Source organism: Homarus americanus, unplaced genomic scaffold (genome assembly GCF_018991925.1).
Source record: "Homarus americanus isolate GMGI-L3 unplaced genomic scaffold, GMGI_Hamer_2.0 scaffold39155, whole genome shotgun sequence".
Lineage (NCBI taxonomy): Eukaryota > Metazoa > Arthropoda > Malacostraca > Decapoda > Nephropidae > Homarus > Homarus americanus.
The window spans coordinates 9,343,952-9,362,437 of record NW_024737042.1 but is presented as its reverse complement, the minus strand read 5'-3'; the positions used below and the strand labels follow the sequence as shown (position 1 = coordinate 9,362,437).

The 18,486-nt window shown below is 46.4% G+C and overlaps 1 protein-coding gene across 2 annotated transcripts in view; it reads right to left on the bottom strand.

Annotated features, from left to right (window-relative positions):
- LOC121872676 (elongation of very long chain fatty acids protein AAEL008004-like) overlaps positions 1–18,486 on the bottom strand; it is a 78,058-nt gene that overhangs the window by 37,048 nt on the left and 22,524 nt on the right. For both annotated transcript variants that reach the window (XM_042375652.1, XM_042375651.1), the window contains exon 3: positions 5,604–5,678. In XM_042375652.1, the coding sequence (XP_042231586.1) occupies positions 5,604–5,664 (61 nt within the window). In that variant the 5' untranslated portion in view covers positions 5,665–5,678. The remainder of the gene's footprint in view (positions 1–5,603; positions 5,679–18,486) is intronic.

Genomic DNA, 18,486 nt, shown 5'->3' with positions numbered 1-18,486 from the left:
TATATACTGTCTCACTCACTATACTGTCTCCTCGCTTTATTCTGTCTCACTCTATACACTCCTCACTATATACTGTCTCACTCACTATATACAGTACTGTCTCACTCACTATACTGTCTCTCCTCACATATACTGTCTCACTCACTATATACAGTACTGTCTCACTCCTTACTAAGTACTGTCTCACTCCTATATACTGTCTCCTCTATATACTGTCTCACCTCCTTTATTCTGTCTCACTCACTATACACACTCACTCACTATATACTGTCTCCTCACTATATACAGTACTGTCTCACTCACTATCTGTCTCCTCACTGTCTCACTCACACCACTATACCTGTCACCTCACTATATACTGTCTCACTCTATATACTGTCTCACTCACTATATACTGTCTCCTCACTCCATACTGTCTCCTCACTATATACTGTCTCACTCACTATATACTGTCTCCTCACACCACTATCTCACTCACTACACTGTCTCACTCTATACACTGTCTCACTCACTATATACTGTCTCACTCACTATATACTGTCTCCTCATACACTGTCTCACTCCTATACACTGCCTCACTATATACTGTCTCACTCACTATACATGTCTCACTCCATATACTGTCTCACCCCTCTCCACTCCTATATACTGTCTCACTCTCTGTCTCCTCACTATACTGTCTCCTCACTATATACTGTCTCACTCACTACATACTGTCTCCTCCTATACACTGTCTCACTCTCATATATACTGTCCTCTACATACTGTCTCCACTCACTATACACTGTCTCCAATCACTATATACTGTCTCCAATCACACTATATCTTATCTCACTACACCATATCCCTCTCTCCTCTCCTCACTATATACTGTCTCACTCACTATATACTGTCTCACTCACTATACCTGTCTCACTCACTATATACTGTCTCCTCACCTATATACTGTCTCCTCTTACATACTGTCTCACTCATTATACACTGTCTCACTCACTATACACTGTCTCCTCTATATACTGTCTCACTCCTATACACTGTCTCACTCCTACATACTGTCTCACTCACTATACACTGTCTCCTCACTATACACTGTTTCACTCACTATACACTGTCTCACTCACTATACCTGTCTCCTCACTATACACATGTCCTCACTATATACTGTCTCCTCACTATATACTGTCTCACTCCACCATCTCCATACTGTCTCTCACTATATACCGTCTCACTCACTACACTGTCTCCTCACTATATACTGACTCACTATATACTGTCTCGCTCACTAAACACTGTCTCGCTCATATATACTGTTCTCTCACTATATACTGTCTCACACTATATACTGTCTCCCCACTTTATACTGTCTCACTCCTATACTGTCTCCTCACTATATACTGTCTCCTCTATATACTGTCTCACTCACTATACACTGTCTCCTCACTATATACTGTCTCCTCACTATATACAGTACTGTCTCACTCACTATACACTGTCTCACTCACTGTCTCACTCACTATATACTGTCTCCTCACTATACATGTCTCTCCTATACACTGTCTCCTCACTATAAACTGTCTCACTCCTATATACTGTCTCACTCACTATATACTGTCTCTCCTATACTGTCTCACCTACTATACACTGTCTCCTCCTATACTGTCTCCTCTATATACTGTCTCACTCACTATACACTGTCTCACTCACTATATACAGTACTGTCCTCACTATACTCACTATATACAGTACTGTCTCACTCCTATATACAGTACTGTCTCACTCACTATATACTGTCTACTCACTATATACTGTCTCACTCCTTTATTCTGTCTCACTCACTATACACTGTCTCACTCCTATACAGTACTGTCTCACTCACTATATACAGTACTGTCTCACTCACTATATACTGTCTCACTCACTATACACTGTCTCACTCACTATATACTGTCTCACTCACTATATACTGTCTCATTCACTATATACTGTCTCACTCACTATACACTGTCTCACTCACTATATACTGTCTCACTCACTATATACTGTCTCACTCACTATATACTGTCTCACTCACTATATACTGTCTCACTCACTATACACTGTCTCAACTCACTCTCACTCACTATACACTGTCTCACTCACTATACACTGTCTCACTCACTATACACTGTCTCACTCACTATACACTGTCTCACTCACTATACACTGTCTCACTCACTATATACTGTCTCACTCACTATACACTGTCTCACTCACTATACACTGTCTCACTCACTATACACTGTCTCACTCACTATATACTGTCTCACTCACTATATACTGTCTCACTCACTATATACTGTCTCACTCACTATACACTGTCTCACTCACTATACACTGTCTCACTCACTATATACTTTATCAACTACTTTCTGCTACTTCTTTACTTAAATCAACACTTTATAAACTTGTTTCTATACTTTCAACCCAATTTAATGTAACCCAAATTAGGAGTTCACTTGAATACATAATCAAAAAGTTCACTATATCACATTATGTCAGACGTAAACACACACACACACACACACACACACACACTAGGAGTTCTGAAACCTTTAATAAGAATCATCTCTCACGCACGAGTTCCATTAATGAATAACACGAAGGTAGAACATGCATTGTGTTCAACCTCCCTCCCTCTTTCTCACCTCCTCCCGGTTTGCTGTGGCTAGATTACAAGCTGCATATTATAACAGGTGGACGAGTCACGAGCGAGCGGGGAGTAGACTTGAGCTTAGGTTCCTCTCTGGGAGTTCAGGTGATCACTCACTGCTAAATTACCACTACCACCACCTAGTTACCACAGTGAACCCATTTTGTGTTCAACTGACCACTGTGAGCCGGCTAGGTTTTCAACTAACCCCTAGTCATTTTCATGTTACACTTTAAACCCTGAACTTCAATCTTTCAGGTATGTTGAGGAGATGGACCTCACAACACGTAAATATTTTAGATCAAAGGTTCAAAGTTGGCATGGCACTGCTTTTGAGGCGCGCGCGCGCACACACACACGATTTTACACTGCCCACATGATTCTATACACCGGCCACACATTTATAGCAATGGCCATATTTTTACGTTAAATTACGTATCCTTTTCCCACCTCTAGTTTCAACCTGAGAGAGATATCCAGCCTCCCACGCGTGTCATCGGAGGTGAGGTGCAGCTACTGACGAAGGGGAGGAACGAAACGAGCCACCAGTCCCCGGCTAACACGCGAGAATTACACACCACCAACTCTGTAACTCCCTGGCCAAGTCAGTTAATAACACCTGACTGACCTACTGTACTGTATTTCTCAGGGCAGGTTCTCGTCCAGGTGTTAATTACCCCCCTCTGCCCCCCCCCCCTTCTTCCCTGGCGCCACCACCGCCTTTGTCTCGACTTATACGAGTGTGACAACACTTTTAAATTATTAAATCTATGGCGCAGTATTCTCACGCCTCTTTCCCCTGCACCCCACCATTGCTGCTGCTGCTCCTCCTCCTCCCAGTCTGTGTCCGCTGTGATTTTAGCTGCCGGAACCGTAGGAATGTGCAGCAAAGAATACAGCAGGGTTATGTGCAGAAAATGATGAGTACAGTACGTATCACTGTTTTGAATATGGATAGCTCCCAAAGGGACTCGATAAGGTGTGAACAACGTCTACCAGCAAATTGGATCAATCTCTTGCTGATCTACAGTTTCAAAACGCCAACCTCTAAGAAATTACTCGAGGGGGAGGGGGGGGGGGATTGTGGCATTGCGTCAATAGGAGCCAAGCGCTACCAAAATACAGATCACCTGAAAAATCTCCACCCAAGCTTATTTCACCCAACCTAACCACCCTAACGCAATTGGAGGGAGGGGAGGGGGGGGGTGAAGTTAGATTAAGTTAGCGTGGTTTAATCTCTAGGTGAAATAAGCTGGGGTGGTCATTCTTTTGGCGATTCCAAAAATACCTACGAGGAACACTCTAACACAGACACTTTTTTATCAAGACCAGGGAAGACGAGCGACAATATTAATACAAACTGGATCATTAATGACCATAAGACTACAACCGAGAGTGACCACACTGTTGATGCCATATTTAGTGCCACACCATCCTACACTTTCCATGAGACAACCCACTTCCATACAAGATCAGTGTGTGTTTAATTAAAGTACTCGCATTCGTTAAGGGTGTAACAAGCGTCCAAGTGGTGCAGGAAACATGGCCTCTTAGTACTCAAGCTTTAACTCTCCTCCACTCCTCCTACCTCTTACTTTCTAGTTCTGGTCTGTCGTCATATCCTCCCCTTCTCCTCCATCCCTTCTCTTCCTCCTCCTTTCACCCTCCCAGTCTGCACCACTGCCTGACTACTTGTGTGCCTGCCACCAGCGAGTGACATGGGGGAGTCAACTCTGCTGTAGTCACTCACAACCTGCACCAGCCATCATCTTCCGCCTCTCACTCGTCTACCAAACACAATAAATTCATAAAAAAATATATATCTAGCTACACATTACTCAGTCAATGACATTTACATAAGTAAAAACTCAATTTCTATGTAATTAAACAAATCAAACTCGACAGCTGCATCTTAAAGACTATACAAAAATATAAAGAAGGTTTAGTCGCGCTTAGAAAAATAAACGCAATGGTAGGTGATGTGTGAGACAATATCATAAAATCTCCCTGTGCTTCTGAGGTTTTATTAACAGGGTGTTCCAATAACCTGAAGTGATGCAAAACCTGGAAGAATGTGGGTTTTTTATAGGAAGCGGTTAATATTGTTGTTATTGTCCATTTTGAAGCTATCTGTATTTTTCTGATTAATTCAACTGTTTCAATATCAATAACGGATCGACTGAAGCATCACCACCCCAGCTTATTTCACCTGAAGATTAACCACCCTAACAGTATGTGAATCCCCTCCCCCCCCCCTCTTAAGTTCACAATGCTCTCACCCATCACCTGTGCATGTTAGAGGATTGTTAAAATGTCACACTATCAATTACTAAAGCTTTATCGAAAACCAATAAGAATCACTACCTGTTGGTTCTACTCTAACCAGCGTGAACACCGCAGCCTGGTAACATTTAGGTCCTCCCACTACACCAGGCTGAGGCGGTGTGGTGTTCGTGCTCCATTATTGAATTATGTTACGAGATAAAACCTAATGAGAATCAGACACCTATACCGTCCATTGTAGTTATGGCGGCGGCAATCACTCTATAACGACACAGTTAGATCAAGTCCCTTCAGGTTATATTTACGAACGGCGGAAGTATTAAAAAGTTATTATGCCCATCACACTACATCACAGAACACCACTACACTATACTACATCACACAACACCAACATCACTATGACGATTTTTCATTCGCGAACTATTAAAAAAAATTACCGCCATTATCATCATTAATCGATATCGTTCACTTGGTTAATTTATGGTGGACGGACAGAGGCCAGACACCCAGCAGGTTGGACCAATCACCAACACGTCCTCGCCCTGAGCTGTACTATCTCATTAAACTTTGATATAGTGTCTTACAGGAGTGTAGACGGAGTACTGTTGGTGAGAGTAGACACAACACTCACCCCGGTGGTTGGTAAACAGGTCATGGTAGCCGTCCACCACCGTCTCCACTAGACTCCCCATCTCCGCGTCTTGTACTGTAAACAAAGCAAAACAACATTAATTAACGCAAGTCTCTTCGATAAACCATATAGTAACACATACAATACCCCAGCAATAACAATACAATAAACAATTGTAAACAAAATGATAAAACACACAAACAAGAACGCGCGCGCACACACACACACACACACACACACACACAGTGCGTGTTTGGCAATATGTAAATTCGCAACACAACAATTTTCTTACAAATATATAAAATTTTAAACACTCTTTTAAATGTTTTCTTAATTTTTATGAGGGATAACTTTTCTTCGCGGACTGTTGCCGCCTGTTTGTCCTTCTCCTCAAATTAAATTCTGCAACATACCTGCCCATATTTTTTTCCAAGAATTTTGCAACATACACAAATCCTTACTTTAAACAACAAGATGATGATGATGATAATGTTATTAACAATAAAATAATAACAACAATAACGACCATATTACCACCACTACCCTCACAATCACCCATCACACACAAACACCGCCCCTTTGTACCGAGACCTCAACAACTCAATGGGTGGCGAGTGGGTGACAAGGAGCCGTGGAGAGCGTGGGCGTAAGGGTGATGGCTGGTAGAGGCTGGCGGGCGGCGGCTCCACAATCAATAGTGTAAAGGCGCCCTCACAATGGGAAGACCACCACAGTCGTATTGGTGTGTGTGTGTGTGTAAGAGCGCTCGTCAAAGTGTCTCTTGTTTCCTCTAGAGAGAGAGAGAGAGAGAGAGAGACTACACGTTACCCAGCACTAGGTAGACTCGAGCACTTTCTTCCATTCATCAGTCAGGTGATCCAAGCCACTCGTCAGCTGACCAGTGTAAACGACGCTCTCTTGCTCCACTTTAACCAAACCAAAAATAAGGATCCGTGCTGGGATCCTGGGTAAAGGTGACGCAGTGGGGTGAGAGTCCTGAAGGATCATATTATCAAAGACTGATAACTGATGAACGAATTGAGAGGACATTGTCACACACACTTCAGGTACACACAGCCACCGCAGAGCACAGCGCAGCATATAAACTCTAGTATCAGTATTGGGTAAAAGATTAACAAAGATAATGAATGGGTGACACTGATAAATGGACAAACACGGGTGACAGAGTGATACACGCTGGGGCGATAAGTGAGGGCAAATAATGCGGTCACAACACCGTGTTCTACCCGGGGAGGCTTGATAAGGTTGGCTGGTCAAGACGTTTACTCCAAGTGGGTCTATTGACCTTTCTCAGGTGTGTGTGCTGACCGTAAGCCATGTTATCCCTTTAATCTTATTGCTTCATTACCAATAGTATGATATAACTACAGTAGTGTGTGCGTGTGTGTTCCAGCTGGCACTGGTGTACACTTACGACATGCCAACTACCTGTAGCCCAAGTGGTCCATTGAGAAACTTTCCGTGCTGAGAGTTTACAACACACAACTACCTGACCTGCCCTGTAGGCTCTGCCAGTACAGTGTATTACCACCACATTCACATAAAAGCGTAACAATACCTTCAGCGGCGGCAACTTACCACACCGTGTACACTATAATTCATCGTTTATATTTACTTAAAAATCTTTGTCAGTGGCGGTGTCATTTAGGGCGGCAGGGTGACGTTACAAATAAACCAAAAAATTTCAACGGCTGTACAAAGCTATTTCCAGCACACTACACTCCCCCACACAAGGTTACATGATGCAATGTTCAGAGGTCGAATATTTTGCTCAACCTTCTCCGGCCATACTTCGGGTCACGCCTCAAGGGAGAGGTGTTGTTCACACAAGGAGCACCTCTACAATCACATTCCTCAGCTTAAAAGTCGACCCCCCCCCCCCACCGCTCGAGGGTTAGTGCAGGGATAAGATGGCTGGGAGTGAGTGAGGGCAGGGTTTGAGTTACGAGATTCTTAAGCTGGTCTGTGTCTCTCTCGTCCTGCCCCACCTCTCTCCTCCCAGCCGCCCACTGACCCACATATTCTCCACCAGTAACGACAATTAGGATTCCCTCTGGCCGTGCTAGTTGAGGCCACGTGTAGGAGGCTAAGGAGGGAGGAAGGTGTAGGAGGTTAAGGGGGGGGGGAGAAGAGGAAGGGGCGCTAAGGGCACAGAGAGGAGTGAGAGCTTTGAACACACACACAGGTACTATGATGGGGTGAAAACTATGCGGGTGCCCTCCCCTCCACTCTCACCCCATGTCCGTCTTGCTCGTCTCCCACCTTTATCCCTCTCACCCCTACACCACCCAGCCACCAAACACCCCACACCAGTACACACCCACCAACAACAGTACACACAAACCTACACCTCTCCCCGCCACCAGCCATCAAGGTTAAGCCACCAGCGCCCCCCAGTACCCAACACAACCTGTCTTGATACTGCCGCACCCACTGAGCACGAGCCGTAAACCTTGAGAAAAGTGTAATACTAATAATACAGTAAACGGTTTATTAATAGAGTTGCAGCCGGTGGCTGAAAATATATACTATCTCACTCTCGTTATATACTGTCTCTCTCTTGATATATACAGTCCCCCACAGTCCCCTTACGACCTCAGGCCAGTTGCCATTACCCCCATACCCACTCTACTCTGTGAAGACTGTTTTTGAGTGGGCATTTGCTCGTATTTATCGGTCAATTGATCCACAGCAATTTGAGGACCTCCTCTACATCACGCTGCTTAGTTAGTTTCCTGGATTTACTGCACAAAAACCTGCAGAAACGTAAGGCATCACTGGCCGTTGCCCTTGTTGACTTCAGGAAGGCTTTTGACCTTGTTGATCACTGCAAGGTTATCAACAAGGCCATTGCCTTATGGCTGCCCACCAACCTGGTCTCATAGCTCACTGATTTACATAAGAACATAAGAAAATAAGTAGTCTGCAATAGGCCGGTTGGCCAGTGCATGGCAGCTCCTGTCGAGAGTTACTACCACTCTCTATCATCCATGAATCTATCTAGCCTCCTTTTGAAACTTTCCAGCGTTCCAGCACTTACTACAAAGTTGCTAAGCTTGTTCCACTCGTCCACCACCCTATTTGTAAACCAGTTTCTTCCTATCTCCCTCCTAAACCTAAACTTATCCAACTTAAATCCGTTGCTCCGAGTCCTATCCTGCTCGGATATTATAAGAACTTTATCTATATCTCCTTTATTGATTCCTTTCACTCACTTAAATACTTCTATCATATCTCCCCGCACTCTTCGTCTTTCTAGGGAATGCAAGTTTAGTTTCTTTAACCTATCTTTATATGGAAGGTTTCTACGTCCCGGAATCATTTTCGTCATTCTTCGCTGCACCGACTCTAGTGAATTGATATCCATTCTATAATAAGGGCACCAGAACTGAACCGCATAATAGAGGTGCGGCCTGACTAGCGCAAGATATAATTGCAATGAGACCTCTGCACTCTTATTACTTACACTTCTAGATATAAAACCCAATACATGTACTCTGTTTGCCTTATTTCGAACATTAACGCAGTTTTCTAGGCCGTAGGTCCGGGCTTACAAGTACCCCCTAAGTCTCTTTCACAAGTCGACTTCTCTAAGTTGATGTTGTTAAGGCTGTATACAATGACAGTATTTGTTCTTCCAATATTAAGTACGCTGCACTTGCTGGTGTTGAATTTCATTTGCCATTTTTCAGACCACCCCTGCAGTTTATTTAGATCCTCCTGTAGTGCATTTGCCTCCTGCCCTGAATTAATCTGCCGCCCTATTTTGGTGTCATCCTCAAACTTGCTTATGTCACTGCTGATCCCAGTATCTAGGTCGTCTATGTAGATTATGAACAAAAGTGGGCCTAGTACTGACCCCTGGGGAACCCCACTGGTTATACAGCCCCATTCAGATTTAACACAATCTACGCTGACCCTCTGCGTTCTATTGGTGAGCCATGATTTTATCCAATTTAAAACTTTCCCCTCGATACCATGAGCCTTAACTTTTCTCAGAACCCTCTGATGCGGTACTCTTTCAAATGCTTTGCTAAAGTCTAAGTAAATAACATCATAATTTTCGTCATAACGACAACAACCATACATGGTTCCCAAAAAGTTACCAAATCTCAAAAGGTCCATTACCACCCCCGATCTACACGGCCAGGCAATAGACAACCTCCCTGGACCAGCTTCCGCCAGTAGGGTCGGCGGAATATGAAATAAGGCCCTTAAAACACCCATATATGGGACAGGGTAGGATGTCTAGTGCCTGTACCGACAGACAATAACTAACCCATGACACAACCCTAACACACTATTAGCTTAGCTAGGCGGTCAGCCCGCCCTCTCTTACCTCCTCCTAAATTTCTTCAATTTCCGAACTAGAACTTCCTTCCCTCACCTCTAATCTTCTTTCACCCCTCCTCTGTCTACAAAAAAAAAGTGATGGGGGAGAGACAGGGAGGCAGGAAGTGAGGGGAGGGAGAGACAACAGGAGGTGAGAGGGGAGGTAAGGAGGGGGAGAGGAGCAAAAGAAAGGGGCTACACCAGCCGAGTTAATTCCGAGGCTGCAACAACTGACACCTCCCTCGCAACCTACCTGACCTACACCTGACACCTCCCTCGCAACCTACCTGACCTACACTGCCAGGTATACCACACTGACCTACACCACAGCCTACTATACTGACCTATACTGGTATCTCCTACTTTTCCAGTAAACTGTGAGGGCGACATCGTCACCTGGTGGCTGACTGGTTGTGGTCGAGCAACAGTTAATGAGTGTGTAGAGCTTGTGGTAAAGTCAGATGATTCCTTCGTCAAGATAAAGGGGAGTGGAGGGGGGGGGGATATATAACTGGTCAGTCTTGTTTCTTTGTTTGTTAATGAACACGGGTGTATGGGCTCCATTTGATAACATCTAGCAGGCAGGTAGGTAGTAACGTGTAGAGCAGCAGCCAGGTGGTGAACACAAGTTATATAATGTCTACTTGATGTTCCTCGTATCACTCAACACCTCATGTGGCAGGAGAGCAGCGAGACACTCTTGGTTCCTGTGTTGTGATGACGTGTTAGCATGACAGTCACAACACACATAAGCCTTAGCAAGACATTATATTAACTACTGTACATAATTCCTATAGTTGGTACAGAGGGCACTGACCAGTCCATATCGCTAACTAGAGTAAACTAGTGTTTGCAGGAGCTTGACAGCCCTAACAGGTGTGTGTTTAAAGTAGTAAAATAATAATCACAATGACTCAACGTTACCAGCAAACTAGTTGAACTATTACACCATCATTATGATTCTGTATAAAAAAATCGGAACTAAAAGTTTAAATGTCGGGCGTCTGACTTTTAAACATACCCAGAGTTTTCGTTCCACGAAATTCATTCAAGTTGCAAGTTAATAAAAAAAATCGAGAGGAACGCCTACTTGGGGCCATGGACATAGGTCGACCCCATCACTCAGGGAGAGACTTTTTCCACTGTAGTTCCTGGAGCCTTGTTGCCCCAAGAATCTCACACCGATAGCGTCAAAATTGATGACATCACATGCTCTGATGACGTCAGACCCAGGAGGCTGGTGGGCGGGATGTATGACGTCAGCGGAGTCAAGGAGACGACACCCGCCACACTTTTACCTCATACACCGGTACACACAACCATCATACAAGTCATGTATACATATTTATACCCAACATACACCACTGTCTATCACTTAATAAACACAGTAGATATTACACAGTTTATCAAGACGCATCACACACAAGCATGGACACCGTTCATTACACACACAGTTTCAATACCGGGGTCACGGCACCACCACCACTAGGTCAGTAATCACTGTAAGTAGTGAGTAACCTGTGCTAGTTCGGAGGGGGGGGGTGAGCAGGGCAAAGGGGGGTTAGGCAGGGGGGGAGGCCAAAGGGGGGGGGGCAGGACAAGGGGGGGGGCAGGGCAAGGAGGGCAGGGCAAGGGGAGGGCCAAAGAGGGGGTGGGGGCAGGACAAGAGGCGGGCAGGGCAAAAGGGGGGCAGGGCAAGGCAAGGTAAGCTGCTTCACCGAGGACATCACTAATCCCTCGTTAATTTGGGTACCACGGCACAAGGAGAGCCACCCACAGCTAAAAGCTTTACAAGTTTCAATTACGATTACAAAATGATCAAAGTATGGACACTGTTGACTTGACACAATTGTCTTAAATATTTGAAATACGTAAATATAATATAGAAAAAAATACTTCAATAACCTATAACCAAGACAACAATAAATTATGATACAGACAGAACACAGGAGAAATAATAAAACTGTCGAGTAACGAAGAAAACCAAGAAACAGTGAAGACAAATGAGTGGGTCAGGAACAGTGACTTGCACATTTTTGTTGAATCACTTAAGTAGCTTTAAGGTGTCTGTAATTGGCCCTCCTTTACACACCCAGGCACTCGTTGTACACACCCAGGCACCTGTTGTACACACCCAGGCACCTGTTGTACACGCCCAGGCACTCGTTGTACACACCCAGGCACTCGTTGCCCAGGCACTTGTACACGCCCAGGCATGTTGTCCAGGCACTGTTGTACACACCCAGGCACTCGTTGTGTTGTACACACCCAGGCACCTGTTGTACACACCCAGGCAGTTGTTCGTTGCCCAGGCACTCGTTGTACACGCCCAGGCACTCGCTGTACACGCCCAGGCACTTGTACACGCCCAGGCACCGTTACACGCCCAGGCACCTGTTGTACACCCAGGCACTCGTTGTACACGCCCAGGCACCTGTTGTACACCCAGGCACCTGTTGTGCACCCAGGCACCTGCACGCCCAGGCACTTGTACACGCCCAGGCACTGTTGTACGCCCAGGCAGTGCACTCGTTGTACACTCAGGCAGGAGGACAGCAGGGTGAGCATAACAGCAGGAGGACAGCAGGGTGGTATATAACAGCAGGAGGTGGTACAGCACCTGTGGTTTCCGGCTCAGCACCTCTCACCCCCTCCTGCTGGCGGTGACTCCAGTGTCTCACTCTCCGTCCCTTTCTCTCATCATCATCATCATCATCATCCATCCTCCTCCTCCCTTCCTCCTCCTCTATCTTCCCTCCCCCCATCTCCCCTGCTGTTCCCCCGACTCATCCCTCCTTAACCTCCTCCCTCCCCGTTCTTCCCCCCCTCCCTTAACCTCCTCCCCTGCTAGCCAGTCAGACAGCCGACGCCTGCTCCCTGACACTGACCCCACCTGTATACCACCACCCACACCTCTACCACCGCCCACACCCCCACCACCGCCCATATCTCTCCCACCACCCACACCCACCACCCCCCACCACACCCACACCTCTACCACCGCCACCACCCACACCCACCCACACCTCTACCACCGCCCACACCACTACCACCACCCACACCTCTACCACCGCCCACACCTCTACCACCGCCTCACTCCCCTACCAAAACCTTTACCACCACTTATCCTCCTACCACAACCACTAGCACCATCGATTCCCTAGAACAACCACTACTACTACCACCACACTCACTCACCTACCACGACTACTGGCATTACACACTTCCCTACCACCACCATCAGTAGCACTCCTTTAACCACTATCAGTACCACCCCTTTAACATTCTCACCACAACCACCATCACTACTACCACCACCACTATCCTCACCAACACCACTAATCACAACACACACCTTAACTAACTACCATTACAACCCACACTACCACAAGCAACTTGACACGATACCGACCACCACGATACCAACCACCACCATCCCTACCACCACCTTCTCCCAATACACAACAGACGACGAACATCAACCACAGTATAAGTCTCTCTCTCCCCACCATTACAACCACAACTACCACCATAGAACCACCACAACCACAGCAATATATCGTGAATGCTGGAGCTTAAGAATAATGATGGTCTATTTAATGGGTCTTATTACAAAGAGACTCCTGACAGCTAGCAATGTCATGGATGGGGGTCTCTCTCTCTCTCTCTCTCTCAGCTGGTCGGGATATAGCCAAGACAAATATGATACCCACAGGTGATGCTGGGGGGTGGGGGGTGCAAGGAAGGGAAGACATCTCCTGGCTTCCAAAATTCTTCATTTGTTTACACTGTTGAACGCCTCGTGGAATAAATCAATAAGAAAACGCAACTCTCACAAATAAAAAGTAAATTATTAATAGCATTTATCCTCGGGCTGTATTGTGGAAGAGGATTGCCATAGTAGAACGCATCTGTTATAGCAGTTTTGAGAGAGAGAGAGAGAGAGAGAGAGAGAGAGAGAGAGAGAGAAATCGTGAATCTGCTCAACAAAAACCCACCGGAAAACGTGTGTGTGTGTGTGTGTGACCTTTACCAGAGAACGGAAAAGGAGACACCCCCCCCCACCACTTCCGGTTAATTTTTGAATTGTCCGTTCAACATACCCGCCGTTAGCTGTATATATGTAAACGTCCTGGAAATAAAACTACTTAAGATAGACTAGTGCTGTGTCATCATGCATCTGTGTATTGCTAAGTCACTACACATATATACGAAGTACAGTCACCTAAAAAAGTCCTGTCGCGAACCATGAACCCCGAGATTCAGACTCTTGAATCCGAAGCATTTATGGACAGAATAATGTATCAGTGTCTACTGCTTCGGGTTCACGAGTCTGAATCGTGGTTCCCGACAGGACTTTTTTGGGTGACTGTACATATATTTATTCATAAAAGTCCTAAAATATATCACACTACACATTTACGAAGGACAATATAACTATTCTTACAATCTCTCTCTTACAGGTATGGTACTACAATGTATAGTATCTTATTAGTCATTACGTTTCTACCTGGTCGTGACAGTCTCAAGGGCTAGACTACTGTGATCCTCCTCCACCACCACCACTCTACAACCACAGCCACATCCACAACTATCGACAGCATCCACCATCACAACACTCGACGACAAAATCCACCACCACCATCGCCACCACACCCTCGACAACATCCACCACCACCACACTCGACAACATCCACCACCACCACACCCTCGACAACATCCACCACCACCACACCCTCGACAACATCCACCACCACACCCTCGACAACATCCACCACCACACCCTCGACAACATCCACCACCACACCTCGACAACATCCACCACCACACTGACAACATCGACAACATCCACCACTACCACACTCGACAACAACATCCATCACCACCACAACTAACATCAAAACAAAGGGCTTGTCAATGTTTTATATATAGATAACAGACACAAACATCCTAGGGACGCACCCTTTTCCACCCCCCCCCTTACAGAAAGTGAAAATGTTTAACTTTTTTTTTAAGGGGATTAGCCCACCCGGGTACAGGTCACTGACCCACATCAGGGCCTGGGTGTCCCTGAACCTTCTGCAGGTAAATCATCCACTTCAGACGTCTCCGTCAGCACCCCCCCCCATCCCAGGTTCACTTGAACCCCATGAACCCCCCTATAGACCAACCTGACGGGTGGACGTAAAACAGACCGGCAGACACTTACACACACCCTGAATATTCTTGTAAGTAAAGGTCGCACCTAACTGATGGACTTGTAAGTAAAGCACAAAATCGGTGTCCAGAAGTAACCTTAAAGTTGGGCTGAGATCCAATCTTTTGGTTTATTTACTTTAGCATCAGTTAGGGGCTAAAATTAAGTTACAGATGCTAGTTCTACGAGATTTGTTGCCTTAATTTAACCAGCCAGGAGACACGGTGCGTCCTTGCATGTATAGTAGTGCCAGGAGCAACAGCTGACCTTGGTCAACGCTCGCACGAAAGCAAAAAATGGCGGCGGGAGTGTAGACTAGACGAGCCCCCCCACACATATAACCTTGAGAAACAACACCCCACACACACACACCCTAACCTGCACCTAAAGCCTTGAACTGTACCTAGCGGCACCTGGCAATCCTTAAGACGCACCACCACACAGTACCCACACCAACAAGGTCTACCCCTTCCTGGTACACCTCAGCTCAGTACAGGGATCTGGATAAACCTTTAAGAACTCTAACTTTATCAAGGATTTAAACCTGCTGGGTATGGATTTATTCTCTGTACACCTTTAAAGGCTCATAAGACACAAAGTCAAATATTCTATTCACGTCGGTCTTCAATACTGAGGTTCGATCCCGGGTACTGGGGATACTTGGCGACCAGTTACGCGAGGGGCATAATTATTACATGTACGGTTTTCTATTGTTCTGATTGGCTGGCTGCCCATCCAATACTTCCCTACCTAAGTACTTATCTAACCAACCCTCTCCCTACCTACCTCTTCCTAGTGAATCTTCAGCACATCTTCAAGGCTCGACAGGTGAGCTTGTCAACAGCACTAGCCGATCACTCCACCGTGTCCGCCAACCTTATGTAACGTGTATGTTTACCTGGTCACAGCTCCGGGCTCCGACTGTGATCTACCCTCTATCCCGCCGCTCTTCACTCTCTCTCCAGCACACCTAGAGGGCTGAGTCAGGCTGGACGGATTAAGCTGCCCATATGAACAAGCGCTGTACAGAGTGGCCGACACTGCCTTCACTCGCCCAACAGTTAAGTTAGGTACTGTGCTCACTCTCAGTTGGGAAAGCTAAGGGTGTCATGAACGGGAACCAAGGAGCTTTAGGACAGGAAGCGAGTGCTGTACCCACTCGGCCACCACACCCTACAAAATAGATCACACTCTAGCACGGTAAATATTATGAATAACCAATTACGAAGGTTGATAATTTCCCCTTAGACAACATACTCACACTGAGAGCTTAAATCAATAAGCTATAGCTACAGTATTTTCGACATCACATCTACTGTGGTGCCAGGAGACGCCACCCCGGGTCAGGCACCGAGGGAGGTCAACGCATAAACACACAGTGGCCGCAACATGGAGGAAGGCGAGGTCAAGATGTACCCCCCCCCCCTGGTGCACAAACACGTCATCCTAGGTCAAGTGGCGTGGGAGGAGCAGTGTGTTAAGACAGTTGGAAGAAGAAAAGACTGAACAACAGTAATGTCTCGTTATCAACAACACACTTACTCATCATAGGTTTCATTGTCCTTTACTGTACATCCTCCGCCATTAGACAACACCAGCCTACACTCAACCACACCAACGATAGTTACTCACTCATTCACTCCAAGAGAAATGGATCGTGAATGGCCCTGTGAGTATCGGGGAGACGTGTGTGAGGGAGCTGACAGCGAGATGAGAAGGTTAGTGTGTGTGTGTGTGTGTGTGTGTGTGTGTGTGAAGGCGGGGAGGAAAGAGCAGCAGTAATCAAGTGGTGCGAGCCACGCCCCCCAGCAGGCCTTCCACACCACTCAGCTGTCCACCAGTGTTAACACTTATCTTACCCGCGATAAAAACCAGTGTTGGCGTGAGAGCCTGTGATGCATGGGTGCCACTTCCGCCCCCACCACCACCACAGAACACAATACCGTCCACCATCACCACACAACACCTATCAGGCTATAACCACCACAACAAAACACCTATCACCACCACAATACAATACCTATCACCACCGCAACACAACATCTAGCGCCACCACCACAGCACAACACCTATCACCACCACAACACAACACCTATCACCACCACAACACAACATCTAGAGCACCACCACCACAGCACAACACCTATCACCACCACAACAAAACACCTATCACCACCACAACACAACATCTAGCGCCACCACCACAGCACACACCACACCACCACACCACACAACACCTATCACCACCACAACACAACACCTATCGCACAACACAACACCTATCACACCACAACACAACACCTATCACCGCCACAACACAACACCTACACCACCACACACATCACCTAGAGCACCACCACCACAACACAACACCTATCACCACCACCACACACACCTATCACCACCACACACACCTATCACCACCACCACACAACACCTATAGCACCACCACCACAACACAACACCTATCACCACAACACCTATCACCACAACACAATACCTATCACCACCACAACACAACACCTATCACCACAACAACACAACACCTAGAGCACCACCGCCACAACACCTATCACCACCACAACACAACACCTATCACCACCACAACACAACACCTATCACCACAACAACACAACACCTATCACCACCACACACAACACCTATCACCACCACACACAACACCTATCACCACCACCACACACATCACCACCACAACACAACACCTATCACCACCACAACACAACACCTATATCACCACCACCACACACACCTCACCTATCACCACCACACCCTACAACACCTATCACAACAACACAACACCTATCACCACCACAACACAACACCTATCACCACCACCACCACACCTCACCACACCACAACACAACACCTATCACCACAACAACACAACACCTATCACCACCACAACACAACACCCATACACCTATCACCACCACAACACAACACCTATCACCACCACCACACAACACCTATCACCACCACAACACAACACCTATCACCACCACAACACCTATCACACCACAACACAACACCCGACACCCTTCACTGTCACAATTTTCTGGGTTTTTTTCTCAACCCATTCCTCGCCTCTTGACAAGCCAGATTAAGTGTCATGTTTTAAGTAGTCGGTCATGATATGTGTGTGCTCTCGGAATCCTGTGGGGGGAGGGGCTGAGGAGGGGGGGAACAGTGGGGGGGAGGGGGGAGAGAAGAGTGGGGAGGGGAGAGGAGAGTGGGGAGGGGGAGAAGGGGGGGGAGAAGGTGACTAAGGTACATTTAGCATTCATGACTACATACTGCAGTACACCTACACCA